This window comes from Ictalurus furcatus, chromosome 14 (assembly GCF_023375685.1).
Source record: "Ictalurus furcatus strain D&B chromosome 14, Billie_1.0, whole genome shotgun sequence".
Taxonomy (NCBI): domain Eukaryota; kingdom Metazoa; phylum Chordata; class Actinopteri; order Siluriformes; family Ictaluridae; genus Ictalurus; species Ictalurus furcatus.
In genome coordinates, this window is record NC_071268.1 from 3,642,411 (window position 1) to 3,655,733 (window position 13,323).

General features: G+C 49.4%; 1 protein-coding gene across 13 annotated transcripts in view; it reads right to left on the reverse strand.

The window, feature by feature from the left end:
* dennd5b (DENN/MADD domain containing 5B) overlaps positions 1–13,323 on the reverse strand; it is a 23,385-nt gene continuing 10,062 nt past the window's right edge. For 3 of the 13 annotated variants that reach the window (XM_053640946.1, XM_053640941.1, XM_053640950.1), the window contains 20 exons: positions 10,996–11,695; positions 9,773–9,960; positions 8,897–9,451; positions 8,546–8,777; positions 8,290–8,440; positions 7,853–7,946; positions 6,713–6,844; positions 6,348–6,500; positions 6,135–6,213; positions 5,920–6,001; positions 5,685–5,813; positions 4,800–4,921; positions 4,448–4,593; positions 3,968–4,009; positions 3,406–3,524; positions 3,112–3,299; positions 2,923–3,005; positions 2,653–2,779; positions 2,054–2,228; positions 1–1,904 (listed from right to left, as the gene is read on the reverse strand). In XM_053640946.1, the coding sequence (XP_053496921.1) occupies positions 1,721–1,904; positions 2,054–2,228; positions 2,653–2,779; positions 2,923–3,005; positions 3,112–3,299; positions 3,406–3,524; positions 3,968–4,009; positions 4,448–4,593; positions 4,800–4,921; positions 5,685–5,813; positions 5,920–6,001; positions 6,135–6,213; positions 6,348–6,500; positions 6,713–6,844; positions 7,853–7,946; positions 8,290–8,440; positions 8,546–8,777; positions 8,897–9,451; positions 9,773–9,960; positions 10,996–11,695 (3,681 nt within the window). In that variant the 3' untranslated portion in view covers positions 1–1,720. The other 10 variants (XM_053640947.1, XM_053640942.1, XM_053640953.1 and 7 more) reach the window with 7 other exon arrangements.

The following is a 13,323-nucleotide window of genomic DNA, read 5'->3' on the forward strand; positions in this document are numbered from 1 at the left end:
CCCGTGTAAACACACAGTGATTTTAATGAAAGGTTCCGGAACATAACATCATGAACGTGAGAGCATCTCTTTTTCCAAATTTCCAGTGAGAAGCGTTCACAACGCGATCAAGCGCGAAAGGGAAACCAAACCGTCCTACGTACTCGTAGGGCGAAACGAAAGAAAAGTGGTTAAGATCCTGGTACACAGCTCTGAATCAGAACGGACGTACGAACGTAAAGTCGGACGAACTAACCTCCAAGCTAAAATTCCCCAGCTCGGGCATGCAACGGCATTAAACGCCAAAGGGAATGATCCAGTGTTCTATCGTGTTTTCCGGCTGCTGGAGAAACAAAAAACGTGGTTCATTGGATTTTCACACAGATAAACGTACAGCAATATTACACGCAGACGGACCCGACCTCAACGAGCCGGCAAACACGGGACGACGGGACGCGACTAAACCGCTCGCCCTTACCGCGCGTCCTTTCACCAGTGCCACAAAAGCTTCGTTCGAAAAACAATAAATAAAAACACACATACACAGAAATGAACCTGAACATCAAAAGAAAGAAAGAAACCATACTTCACTTCACACGTGCACCCTCCGAGGGGCGTACACAGGTGGAGAACTGGAGTTTAAATTAAAAAACTAAACAAAATCGTATGACGCGAGTTCACACCCCCTTCGGCACGTGACGAATCATTTCGTTATACACAGCTGACTTATACTCACACTCCTGGAGCTGTTCTCAGTACACGGAGTTCATGAACGTCAATCTCTTATGACGGATATGACACTCCGTGTGTGTGTGTGTGTGTGTGTGTGTGTGTGTGTGTTCAGATTTAAAGCTCCAAAATAGAGGACTTGTGGAAAATGAGCTCAAATTACAGCAGGCCAAATAGACTTTCCATTCAAAAAGTGGAAGAAGAAAAAAAAAACGTAACAGACAGTAAGGGGGGGAAAAAAAAAAATGCTGGTCATTTAAGCGGTTAACGTTTTTTTGTCCGTGCGAGGGCAGGAAATGACAGAAAAGTGACACGTTATTGCTTTCCAGTGTTTTCTGATAAATATAAAAAGTTCGCCGTTGAGTTTTTTTCCTTTCACCACAACCCAAGTTAATACTGACTGGCGAAAATAAAACCTCATCCTCTAATGCTGTTCACGTAAATCACGCTTCAGTGTCGCTGGAATGTTCCAGGTGATCCAGTTGGTCATTCCCTCCGTGCACTGCTTTTAACGCGCGCGTGACTTGACAAAACGCCTCCAAAGCCGGTTAATACTAAACCTCTGCGAAGCCGCTAACGTTAATACTTTCCGGTCGTTTCCTTTCGTGCAGGGTCACGTGAAGGACCGACACGTTTCTCAAAACACTCGGGATGGTCACGGGACGAACACAGGAAACTGTCCGACAGCATTCGGAAACCAGTCCAAACCAGAAGGTTCTTCCTTAACATTGAAAAAAAAAAAACACCAAAAAACAAAAAAAAAACAGAGCAATTGAAAAACACCAATGAGTGGATTCTTTAACGCTGCTCCGAAACGCTTTTCTCCCTTCCGCGTGAACCCTGATTTCTCTGCGGTTTTGGGAGTTTAAACGCCGTGTTGGTTCCGGAGCTCGTTTGCGTCGTGCTCCCGGGAAGCAGCGGCAGTAACAGAGGCAGCAGCAGCAGCAGAGGCAGAAGGATCAGGAGGAGGCTGAGCTGGACAAGGAGAACGATTCGGGGCATTTCTGTCAGGCTATAGCTCCACCCCTTTGGTGAGGGAGGTCTCTAGAGTTACACGGAAGTCGTGCAGAGAATGCAGGACGCTGATGAGAAGGTTGACGGCGAGATTGTCGCGCAGCAACGCCGTTTCCTCATACATACGCACGATGATGGGACACTCGAGCAGCAGGGGGAGCCAGTGAGGCAGCAACCGATCTCTGAACACAGAGGCAGAGAGGCAAAGAATAAGAAGTGCAATACAGACTGTGTAAAGCGAACCTTAGTAAGGTGCACGTGTGTGTGTGTGTGTGTGTGTGTGTGTGTGTGTGTGTGTGTGTGTTTATGCACACCAGTGTGAGATCCCTACCTTGCCCCAAGGCAGACCAGAAGCTGGAATTTGCCGTCTTTGCCCAAGCTGCGTGAGGTATTGTTGATGGCGTTGGCATAGCGACAAAGAGAGTTGCAGCTGGAACCGATGCGCTCGGCCGGTCGCCGCAGATCGCCCGTCTGATCAGCACTCTCCATATACACCACCGACCTCTCTGTTCAACACACGAGCGCGCACAGGTGTTATATTCACGCTCGCATTTATTTATACGTACACACAAAGTCTTTAATGTTTTTTTTTTTGCACACACGCACGCACACACTCTAAACACATCGCAGTGTACAAATCTAGTCAAGCATTACCTTACCTGAAAAATGGACAATTCAAATCATATTTCAATAAGTAACCGTAGATATTTACGTCGAACGAGATCTCTTCAATAACCTACAGCTTCATGGCAGGAGGATTGAAACCGCAGGTCGGGAGACGCGCAATTAATTAACTCGAGGTCTCTGAATGAACGGCACGCTCGGAGAACACAGCAGCGCAGAACAAACGCTATTTATTTATTTATTTTTTTTAAAGCTGACGAATTTACATGAAACTTGAAGTCAGGATCAATTCAGAGATGAGCTCACCTATAAAGTCCCACAGAAAGACGCTCTTCTGGAAGAGACGAGCGGTGCGGAAGCCGTGATAGAAGAACTGCTCCAGAGCTCCCACTAGACCGCCCTCTCCGCACAGCAGAAGAGTCAGACTCCCTCTCTGACCGGCAAGGAGGGAGAAAACATATACATATACATGTACACACACACACACACACACACACACACACACACACACACACAGACACGAGTCCGGGTCCGTGATAAACGAAAACACTGAATCAAAGTCGTGTACGCACGTACCTCCTTCTCTGGTTTGTGAAAATGTTTCACGATGCTGTTTACCGCGTCGCTGATGGCTTCCTGTATCTGATCGGTCGTCGGTTCTAAAACGAGACGCACCGGTCCAAAAAAATAAATCATCATGGCGCAACAAATCGACCGCACGTACAACACATCAGGGTGATATCCGAGACCCGTATCGAAACTTACTGCTGCCTCGGCCTGTGATGGAACTAATGCTGATTCGACGGATTTGTGAGGGCGAGCGCTGAGGGGGCGGGGTCTTGGAGCCTCGCCCCGTCTCCTCGTCGGTGCACGGAACAACCAATTCGCCGATCAGGATTCGTTCAAGACTGCCGTCGTCGACGCCTTTCCCCAGCCAGCGACCACAAGGGAACCTTAAACGGGAGGGGGATAATGACGTTTTATACTTTTCCTTGCGTTGTCTTATACATGTACACACACACACACACACACACACACGATGTAAAGTGCGGCGCTCACTTGTACGTGTGTCCTGTAATCTCGTTGCGTACCAGCACGCAGTCCACCAGCCACTTGGCCAGAAGTCCGGCGTTGTCGTGGCCCAACTGCACGGTGGTCAGCTTCCCCAGGTTCTGGCACTGCAAGAACGAGCGAGCGAGCGTGAAGGCACACGGGTAACGGAATGAAAAAACGAAAACCCACGACAACTACCCGTTTTATAGAATGGTCACGTGCCAAAGGCTCACACACCGGCTACCTTACACCCCAGAGGAATCATGCAGCACTCAGAACACTACTCACTCATCTACCCAACTAATGCACACAACCTCCCAGTGTCTTAACTACAAAACATGAAGAAGAAAGGTCTTAAATGTCTTAAAGCAGCTATTCACGGAATGCGTGGAAGCAGAGAAAGCGCCTGAAGAACGGCGAGAAGCTGATACAGCTGCGTGAAAACGACTAGCTCTACAGGAAAATCCAGAAAGAGCTACTGCAGGAGAGAGAGAGAGAGAGAGCGCGCGAGAGAGAGAGAGAGAGAGAGAGATGGAGCCAGAGCGCTATGGTAAAACGTGCTCCTGACCTTGAAGGGGATGGAGAGGTGCGTGTGAGCCCTAAAGGCAGACTGGAGAAAGAAACATGACGGGTTAGGACATGACAGATGAGCGAGGGAACAGGCGTGGCGGCGACGCAGCGTTTAAGCCGGCGTCCTCGACGCCGGTTTGACAACGAGCCTCTCATCGGCACGGCTTTTAGATGCACACTCGAATACAGGTCGCCGTGGAAACGAGGCACTTTCCACGACGTGACGGTTCTTCAGCGAGCGAACGCATACAAGCCGCCAAATCATCTAGGGGGGTGCTGAAGTGTCCAGGTGTGTGTCCATCCATCATACTGAATAAAATCATCACACTAAACTCCAACATTCAAAGCAGATCACAACTGTACTCTCACACACACACACACACACACACACACACACACACACACACACACACACACACACAAAAATGATTCAAACTGACGCAACCCGGAGCTGCCATGGAAACGTCAGGACACTCACATCGAACGTCATCTCCAGAACGTTCTTCGGGATCTGCATGACGCCCGAGTCGCCCAGTTCTCCCGACACGCACACCCAGGGGTTCGAGGTGGTCATGGCGTTGCTCAGCTTCTTGATCGGGATGATGACGGCGCGATACGGGATCACTGAAGGGACAAATATAAAGAGGCGTACGAAAAAAAACAGTGAACAACGTTTTCACGTCTTCGGGAGCTTCGTATAAAAATAAAAATCGCTAAATTCACTAGGCGACCATTTCCAGTCGGGTCCAAACCACACGCGCTGTACCGAGTACGCGAGAGGGCCTACCGACGGAGTGTATTAAAGAGGAGAAGGTATCGTGTGAACGCACTGATGGTGGTGAAGACGCTGGTGAAGCAGAAGTAGTCCACCGTGTTCAGACTCAGCAGGTGGAAGAGAAACTGCTCCTTCTCTTCCTCACACCGCAGGAAGGCGTACCGCTTATACAGCTTCCTGTGGACGGGTTACACACTCGTTATTACCAAACAAATCCAACGCACACACACTACACAAATGCCACAATAATTATTGGCACCCTTCACAAAAGTCGCCAAATAGGATTGCATACGATAATAATAATAATAATAATAATAATAATAATAATACTGAACAAAAAGGTCCACTCGGACAACAGCAGGAAGTATTTATATTTGTTCCAACGAATCTAACTCGCACTAGAACTTAAAAAAAAAAAAATGATGATTATTATTTATTTTAAAAGAGATAATATTTTAGACGACTGCAAACGAAAAGGTCATCCTGGAAAACCAAGGTGGTCAATAAAAGTCGACCGGATTGAATGGAAAATATCCCGGCGGTGGGGTGACCGGCGCCGTTTTGCGGCCTGTGGTTCGGCAGCTTTTTGCGAAGCTCGACGGCGTCGCAGTTCTACTACGGACCGGAATAACCCGGCTGCCTCTGCCAGGAGGTTCAGACCGTGGCCGTAGACAGAGCTTTCGACACGTTGACGTCGAAAACATACAAAACGTGCTTCGGCACAAAAAACCTGTCAAAGACCCGGCGTGCCGAACTGCAAAAGCTTAGAGTGTAAAGGATTTTTATTTTGAACGGAGGAGTAGAAACGTAGATCTCACTACAAAGCAAATGCACTACTTAAAAAAAAAACAGAACATTTTTAGGTTTGAGCTCCAAATAACACACAATGAATGTGTGTGTTATTATTGTGTGTGTGTGTGTGTGGGGGGGGTCATTATACCTGGTTATAGCTTGGTTAGAAAGCAGCTGCTTGAGGTGCTGAGACAGCAGCTTTTTCTCCAGGGACAGACGAATCCAGGCTCGTGCTCTCCCTACGTCCGTCTTGATCTCGCCCATGTTCTGGATGTGCCTGTGTGAGGGACAGCGCAGACCGTGTGGTTTAGACGGAAATAAATTCGTGACGTGCCGGAACCTTCCGTCGTGTGGATTTCGTCTACGGCACCGTAAGAACCCACCTCATGTCCTGCACGACTGACACGCGCAGTACTGACAATCCCATGGAGGACTCCGACTTCCGTTTCTCCGGCCCGGGAGACACTATGTAGCAGATTTAAAAAAAACAAAAACAAAAAAAAAAAAAAAGAGACGCCCAGACAAGTGTAAGCACACGTGGTTTTGTGCGTGCGTGCGTGTGTACGTGCATGTGTACGTGTATATCTATGTGCGGCACCTGATGACTCCGCCTGCTGCTCCATCTTCTCCACTCTGTCCTGGTAATGCCTTAAATGGGACCATAATGCAGACTTTCCCTGCAAACACACACACACACACACACACACACACAGTGAAACTCAAACTCAACCGTGTACGGTAAACGTGTTCAACTGAAGTGTTTGATTATGCATTCGAGTGGAGAAAACCGTGGACGTGAATAAATCCTCACCTGTTTGACCTGCAGGCCGTGGCTCCATATCCTCTCCAGCAGGTCACACAGACTAGCGATGAGCGTGTTCTCCTCCAGACCGGTGATGTTAGCCTCTCCGTGCCCGAGCGCCACGGCCTCTCGACCCATCTTCTCCACCAACATCCGCTTAGTCTGAACACAGGACGCGCACCGTTACTACATGAAATACTGAATAATAATAATAATAATAATAATAATAAAAAGAACGTGAAACCACACGGTTCTGCAAAACTCTGTTCTCAATGAACACCGGTGACTAAGTGTAAACAAACAAACAAACAAATAATTAAATAACGTGTGTGAGAGCGAGAACGTCCGAGGTGGATAATCAGATCCATACGCACCTTCATTTTGCACTCCTTCAGTAAGCCCTCCACAAACTTGGAGTTGGTCTGAGCGATGACCGCTGGGGAAAGGTCAGACAGTTTGGGTTGCCTCAGGTTTTTCCCCAGGCTACGCGCCTCCTGCGTGTACTTCTACAGAGACATACACGTGTTAGCATCTCTCTCGTTCTCTGCGTGTGCGTGTGTGTGTGTGAATGCCTATTAACGTTATAATCGTAAACAAAAATAACATTCCTGACTAAAACTGGCTTCACACGGTCTGACGGTGTGATTAGGGGCGTGCCGATCGCGATCCCGCGAGAGTTCTGGCGCTTAAGAAGCACTGGCGAATTTGTCGGGGTTCACGTTCGTATCTAGGCTCGTTCGCACGGGTCTCACGCAACAGCAGGCCTCAAAACATACCAGACTGCAGGTTGAGAAGGACTTTGTGGGTGGTTTAAGGTGACGGGTCGGTGCCTGGACCCACTCCGAGGAAGCCGTAGAGCTCCGCACCCCCGAACACCCCTCCACTGGCTGTGGAGTGGTACAGCCCACAACCCACAGCGTCCGAGTGACCGACGACGAGAAGGACGACGGCGCAAAGCAGAAAAAAAAAAAAAAAAAAAAGAACATGCGGATGAATAAAACGTATTCAAACACGTAGCTAATAGAAAGCCATGCAAGGAAAAGATATAACAGGAAGCAAACTTGACCAAAAAAAAAAAAAAAAGGAAGACGCAAACATGAGAGACATGCTCTGAAAAGACTTCGCATACTAATTAAATCTTATCATATTTTAAAAAAAAACAACAACTGTAGGTCGTATTAAATCTAGTAGCTGCTGAATGTAATTATTAAATGACACACGCACACACGAAAAACAAAAAAAAAAAACAAACCAAGGTGCCAAGCTACCATGTGATCGTCTCCGGATCGCCGTATTACAAACCGTTTATCGCTAAATTAGTCGAGAAGTCCGACAGGATCGTCCACGGAGGCTTTTTCATAATATTAAAAGTAAAAACGGGGAAGGATTTATTTCTCTCGGAGAACGCGAAGTGATGAATTGAAACGACGCGCACCGATGGAAAGGGACACGATAGAGAGCAAGCGCAGGGAACGAGAGAACAGAACGATGTTTAGGACAAGGTCGTACCGCACCTCTTTGAGGTCGTTGTCCAGCCCGAGGTGATCCGTCTGTGGTCTGTGCCAGTCCCTCCTCCGCTGAGCCGTGCCGGTGCGATTAGACCACCTGCTGAGAGAACGTGTGTGTGTGTGTGTGTGTGTGTGAATATCACACGAACATGAGCATGTGCACAAAAACAAATTATTACAACGATTCTAGTAACCCTGGGTCTTCACTTTTCTAACTGGTGTGTAAAAACAAACCGTGTGTCTTCCTATCATCATCATCATCATCATCATCATCATCATGTAATTTTATCAAACTAATTCCACCCTTCATCACGTGTTCATTAGTGCGTGCTGCAGGGGAGCAGATTAAACAGTGTGGGTGGACTGGATGAAGGACAAAAAAAAAAAAAAAAAAGAGGCAACGCTAGAAATCAGGGACCCGGGGGGATCGGGACCGTACTCACTTATTGTTGGTCGGGCCTGAGGCGAGGACGTCCGACTGCAGCTTAGGGAAGAAGCCCTGCTTGTATTTGCCTTGGCCGATCTTCATGTCTAACAGATGTGGATGAATGGCCGTGTGGTCGATTTTCATCAACCGCTGCTCAATGGCCTGAGCTGGAAAGCAGAAAAGAGCGTCGAGTCAAACGCTTGGACGTGTCGCGCTCTGTCCGTAGGAACAGCCACGTACGTAAAGGTTAACGAAGAAGCGTGACGTCTCACCGGACTCGTCGAGGAAGGTGCACCTCTGGTAGACGGAGGAGCGCAGGCTGGGCGCGCGCACGTTGTAGAGGCGGGCCTTCTCGATGCGTCCGTCGAGCACGCGCAGCAGGGGCTCCTTTTCCTCCCACTGGGACAGGATTTTATTGTCGATGAAGGTGGCGAACATCTGGGTCTCGATGAAGCGGCACAGGAAAGGCAGGTATGGCTCTGGCTGGTCTGACAGGAAGGAAGCCTGGAGAGAGTAAAAAAAAAAAAAAACAAACAAAAAAAACAAAAATGAAATGCCTGATTTGTCTAGGAAATGTCTAGACGTGCCCACATTGGAGAACATGCACGGTGTTATTTGGTCACCTTGTCAAAGTTGTGCATCTGCTCCCGGTTGGACAGCCATGACTCCAGGTCTGGCGAGTTCTGAATGACGAACGCCTCGTAGTCGGCGAACATCGCGACGAAGCGAGCAGCAAACACCTCTCTCAGCTGCACGCTTAGCTTGGCGTTCCTCAGCTCCTCCTCCTCGATGCCGGTCCTCAATGCCGCCATGTTCTCCTCCACCAGAGCCCTCTGTCCGGCCACCAGCTCCTCCAGACGTGCGACCTTCACCCCCGTGCGCTTGGCTAGAGCCTGAAGGCGCTCCAGAGTCGGGTTTCCCTGCAGCAGGTCCGCAACATCTAGCGGCAGATTTCCGTTCCTCCCGTCGTCTACCAAGTCCCTCAGGGCTTCGGGCCCAGTCACGCGTGCCCGAGTGGAGGACGGCGGAGGCGAGGGAGCGCCCCCTTCTAGACGCAGGCCATAGCTCAGCAGCAGCTCGCTCAGCTCCTGGATGAACTCGGCCTTGTTGGGGAACTGTGGGAAATCCTCAGGCAGCTCCAGGCAGTGATTGTCAATGTCCACGAAGCAAAGGTTCGCCTGTGAAGACAAACAGTTACTATTCACGTCCTCCCATCAGAAAATACACAAACTAGTCCGCGATGATGTCGGGATGTCCCATTCCAACGCCGTCGATCATTTATTACTAGGGGCATTATGCAAAAACGGTCACAGATATAACATCATAACGTTAAAAAAATAAACACAGTGATGACGTGTAAAAGACAGTGTCAGGGTTGAGACAGCTTTCAGTGCTAGGACAGAACGATCACCCGTCGCTGTACTGAATAGCGTGAGGTCACCGACTACACGACTGAGACCGTGGACGTGCTGTGTACGCTGTAGTGAGCGCGCGTTCACCTCTTGAGGCAGTTCCAGTTTGGAGCGCTCCGTGCCCTCTTTCGACTGTAAGCCCATGATGTAGGGCACGGGGGCATCGAGAAAGTGCAGCAGGGAAGCAGGCAGGATGGGCACGTACACATGCTGCCACTGGAACGGAAAGAGGAGCGTAGTGATCCCCTCTGCTACCACCATCAGCCTCTGATAATCTATAAACACACACACACACACACACACAACCTTATATGCGTTTAGAAAACCTCCAACAATGCCTCAAACAACCGACCGAACCGAAAAAGCTTTCGGAGTACAGCGGAAGTCTGCATCAGCATCTGTTCTGGGCCGGTTTTCACACAAATTTCATAGCAATGGAATATTCACTAGGCCACCTCCTTTCCTTACACCTCCTCCCGCTCCACATCAGAGACACGGACGCTCCGGAGGCTTGTTCAGGATCGCTACGTGCTAACTTTAGCGAGGGTTTACTCTGAACCGATCAAAGGAAGTGGCAAGGACATGCCAACACCTTGTTCTCAGGGTTCCATGTTCCCGATGAGCACGTGACAAAGGGTCCTATGGCACATAATGAGCACGTGACAAAGGGTCCCATGTTCCCGAGTTCTCGGGGTCCTATGTTCCCAGCTCTATATTGGCTTAAGATGACACGGGTCACGACGTTGGTCAAAGGTCACAGCTTCTTCAGGTGAAAACTAGCCTAGCATGTTTTTGAACCTAATTCTCTCGTGACTTATCGTGGCTTTTTTACCTCATTTAATCCGGTTTGTTTTTGCCTCCAAATATACTCGTGTACATTTTCTGCATTTATTTTAATTAAGTTCAATTTTGAACAATTTGTATTATTTTTTTAAAGCTGTTACTGACATCTCGCTGCAGAAATGTCCGAATACCAATGCCGTGATGGTCACGTTACGTGCCATATAAACCTGGGGAACACGGGACCCTGGGAACATAGGAATGACCCCGCTTCAGCCTAGCAATTATTATTATTATTATTATTATTATTATTATTATTATTATTGATTAGCACTAAAAAGACAAGGAGATCTAGAAGATCCTCATGGCGCGCCTCAGACCAACTCTCCTTCCTAACTGCCTGTAACTACAACCGTCGGCTTGGAAAGGGGTCTGATTCGATAGTGCGGAGTAAAAACAAGCATGGAAGGCCTAATTAAAACCTACACTTCCAACGTCCCTTTTTAAACCCGCATCGATTTGAGTCTCACCTTGTGAGTAAAGCAGAACCTGCATCTCGAGCAGGACGCAGGTGAAGAGCTGCACCAGGTTCTCGACGCCCAGCAGCCGAAAAGCCTCGCCCAGAGGAAAATCTGCCAGCGGCAGCTCCGCCGGTCCTGGCCGCTGGCACACGATGGGCTCGTACACGCCGTGGAACTTCAAGGAGCGTCCGGGCGGCGGCAGCGGGACTTCGTACAACACGTTGTGTACGTAGCTTTCCAGCGGCAGAGGAGGCGGCTGCTGGGCCGTGACTGCCCTGTGCAGCTGGGACAGGAAGCGCTGGCACGCGTGCATGAAGGGCATCGGCGTGATCAGGCACAGCGCTTTGGAGACGTACAGCGTGTCCTGCTCGGCGTCGTAGCTTGAGGAGTTGCAACAACGCTGACTCGCGGAACAGGCGGACGACAGAGACTCGGCTTCGTCCGAGCTGCTGGTTAACGAGTCCATGCTGGAGGAGGACGAGGAGGAGGAGGATGAAGGGCAGGCGTTTGAAGAGGCGCGCTCCGCGTGGTGCATCTGGTGCAGCGTCTGCATGGCCGAGCGGATCTGAGTGCTGGTCACCTCCTCGTAGAAGGTGTGTACGAAACCGTAGGTGCGAGAGCCGTCCTCACGCGTGATGAGGAACGAGTGGAACTTGGGGGACAGGGAGTCCTTCTGAGTGCGGAACGACAGGCCTTTAGGCATGCAGAGCTGGACAGAAAGCAACAGAGAGAGAGAGAGAGAGAGAGAGAGGGAGACAAACATGGACATTTAATGGAATACCACCACAGGCTACTGTACTGGGGAAAGAAAATAAATAAACATTTCAGACATTTGACCTTGCTGTGACCTTGACCCTGTTTGGATCGATTCCGAAATCGAATCAGTTCGTCTGCTGGTTACGATGATGATGATCCCATATGAATCCTACAGACGTTCAAGCACTCGCTCGTGAGAGTAATCTCAGACGCTCAAGGATTCAGATATCGGAAAAGGTCGTGTGCATCTACTGCGTTCGTATTCGAATATTAAATGAAAAGAACGGACACTTTAAAAGAGCCACTTAAATCCTGGCTGGTAGCAGAGGCTCGTGTGCTGACGTCACCGCTCAGGGGTTCCTCTTTCAGACCTCAGAGCACGACGGGCTGCTTCAGTGCTGATATAAGCAGAGAGGGAAGACTGAATAATTAACGGCTCCGTCGGCGGCGTCGGGCTTACGTTTACGTTGCTTACGCAAAAAAAAAAAAACAGACCTTGCAGCAACGGGACGGCAGGTCAGGGAGTCCCGTTACGTTCAGCAGCACAAGAGGCAGTAACACGAGCCCTCGACCGAGACGGTCTATGAGCGTGAAGCAGTCGCCGCATCTGCACCGTGACACAGAGCAGGGGTTTATGGGTAAGCGTGTAGATCACATGACTATGCCGTGTCAGCGAAACAGCGATAGAGCACGGCTTTTCAAGTGAACATACATAATTCACGTCACCTGTGCAATTATTAAAAGAGGTTTCATTTTCGTGGCCTTTCACAAACTCCTCGCCGTATCTTGTGACGACGAGCACGCGGGCAACGGAGATTTTAAACGATTTCCCGTCCGACGGGACTGCTTAACGCGACCGAGAAGGCTCGAGCGGACTCCTCGACCCCGGGTTCAGCAAGTGGCATCAAATCAACATGGCCGCTCACAGTATCGACAGGAAACTTTTAAACGAGTTATACTCTGTATATATTACCCCTCCCCCGCCACACACACACACACACACACACACACACACACACAAGTATTCGCTTTAGATCATTCGACGATTGATTAAATCCACACCGATTGTACAGTTCACTCTATTGGGCGGGGCTATATTGGTGTACAGTTCACCGTTTTGGGCGGGGCTATATTGGTGTACAGTTCACCGTTTTGGGCGGGGCTATATTGGTGTACAGTTCACTGTGCTGGGCGGGGCTATACTGGTGAACAGTTCACTCTTTTGGGCGGGGCTATATTGGGGTACAGTTCACCGTTTTGGGCGGGGCTATACTGGTGAACAGTTCACTCTTTTGGGCGGGGCTATATTGGGGTACAGTTCACCGTTTTGGGCAGGGCTATACTGGTGAACAGTTCACTCTTTTGGGCGGGGCTATATTGGGGTACAGTTCACCGTTTTGGGCAGGGCTATACTGGTGAACAGTTCACTCTTTTGGGCGGGGCTATATTGGTGTACAGTTCACCGTTTTGGGCGGGGCTATATTGGTGTACAGTTCACCGTTTTGGGCGGGGCTATATTGGTGTACAGTTCACCGTTTTGGGCGGGGCTATATTGGTGTACAGTTCACCGTTTTGGGCGGG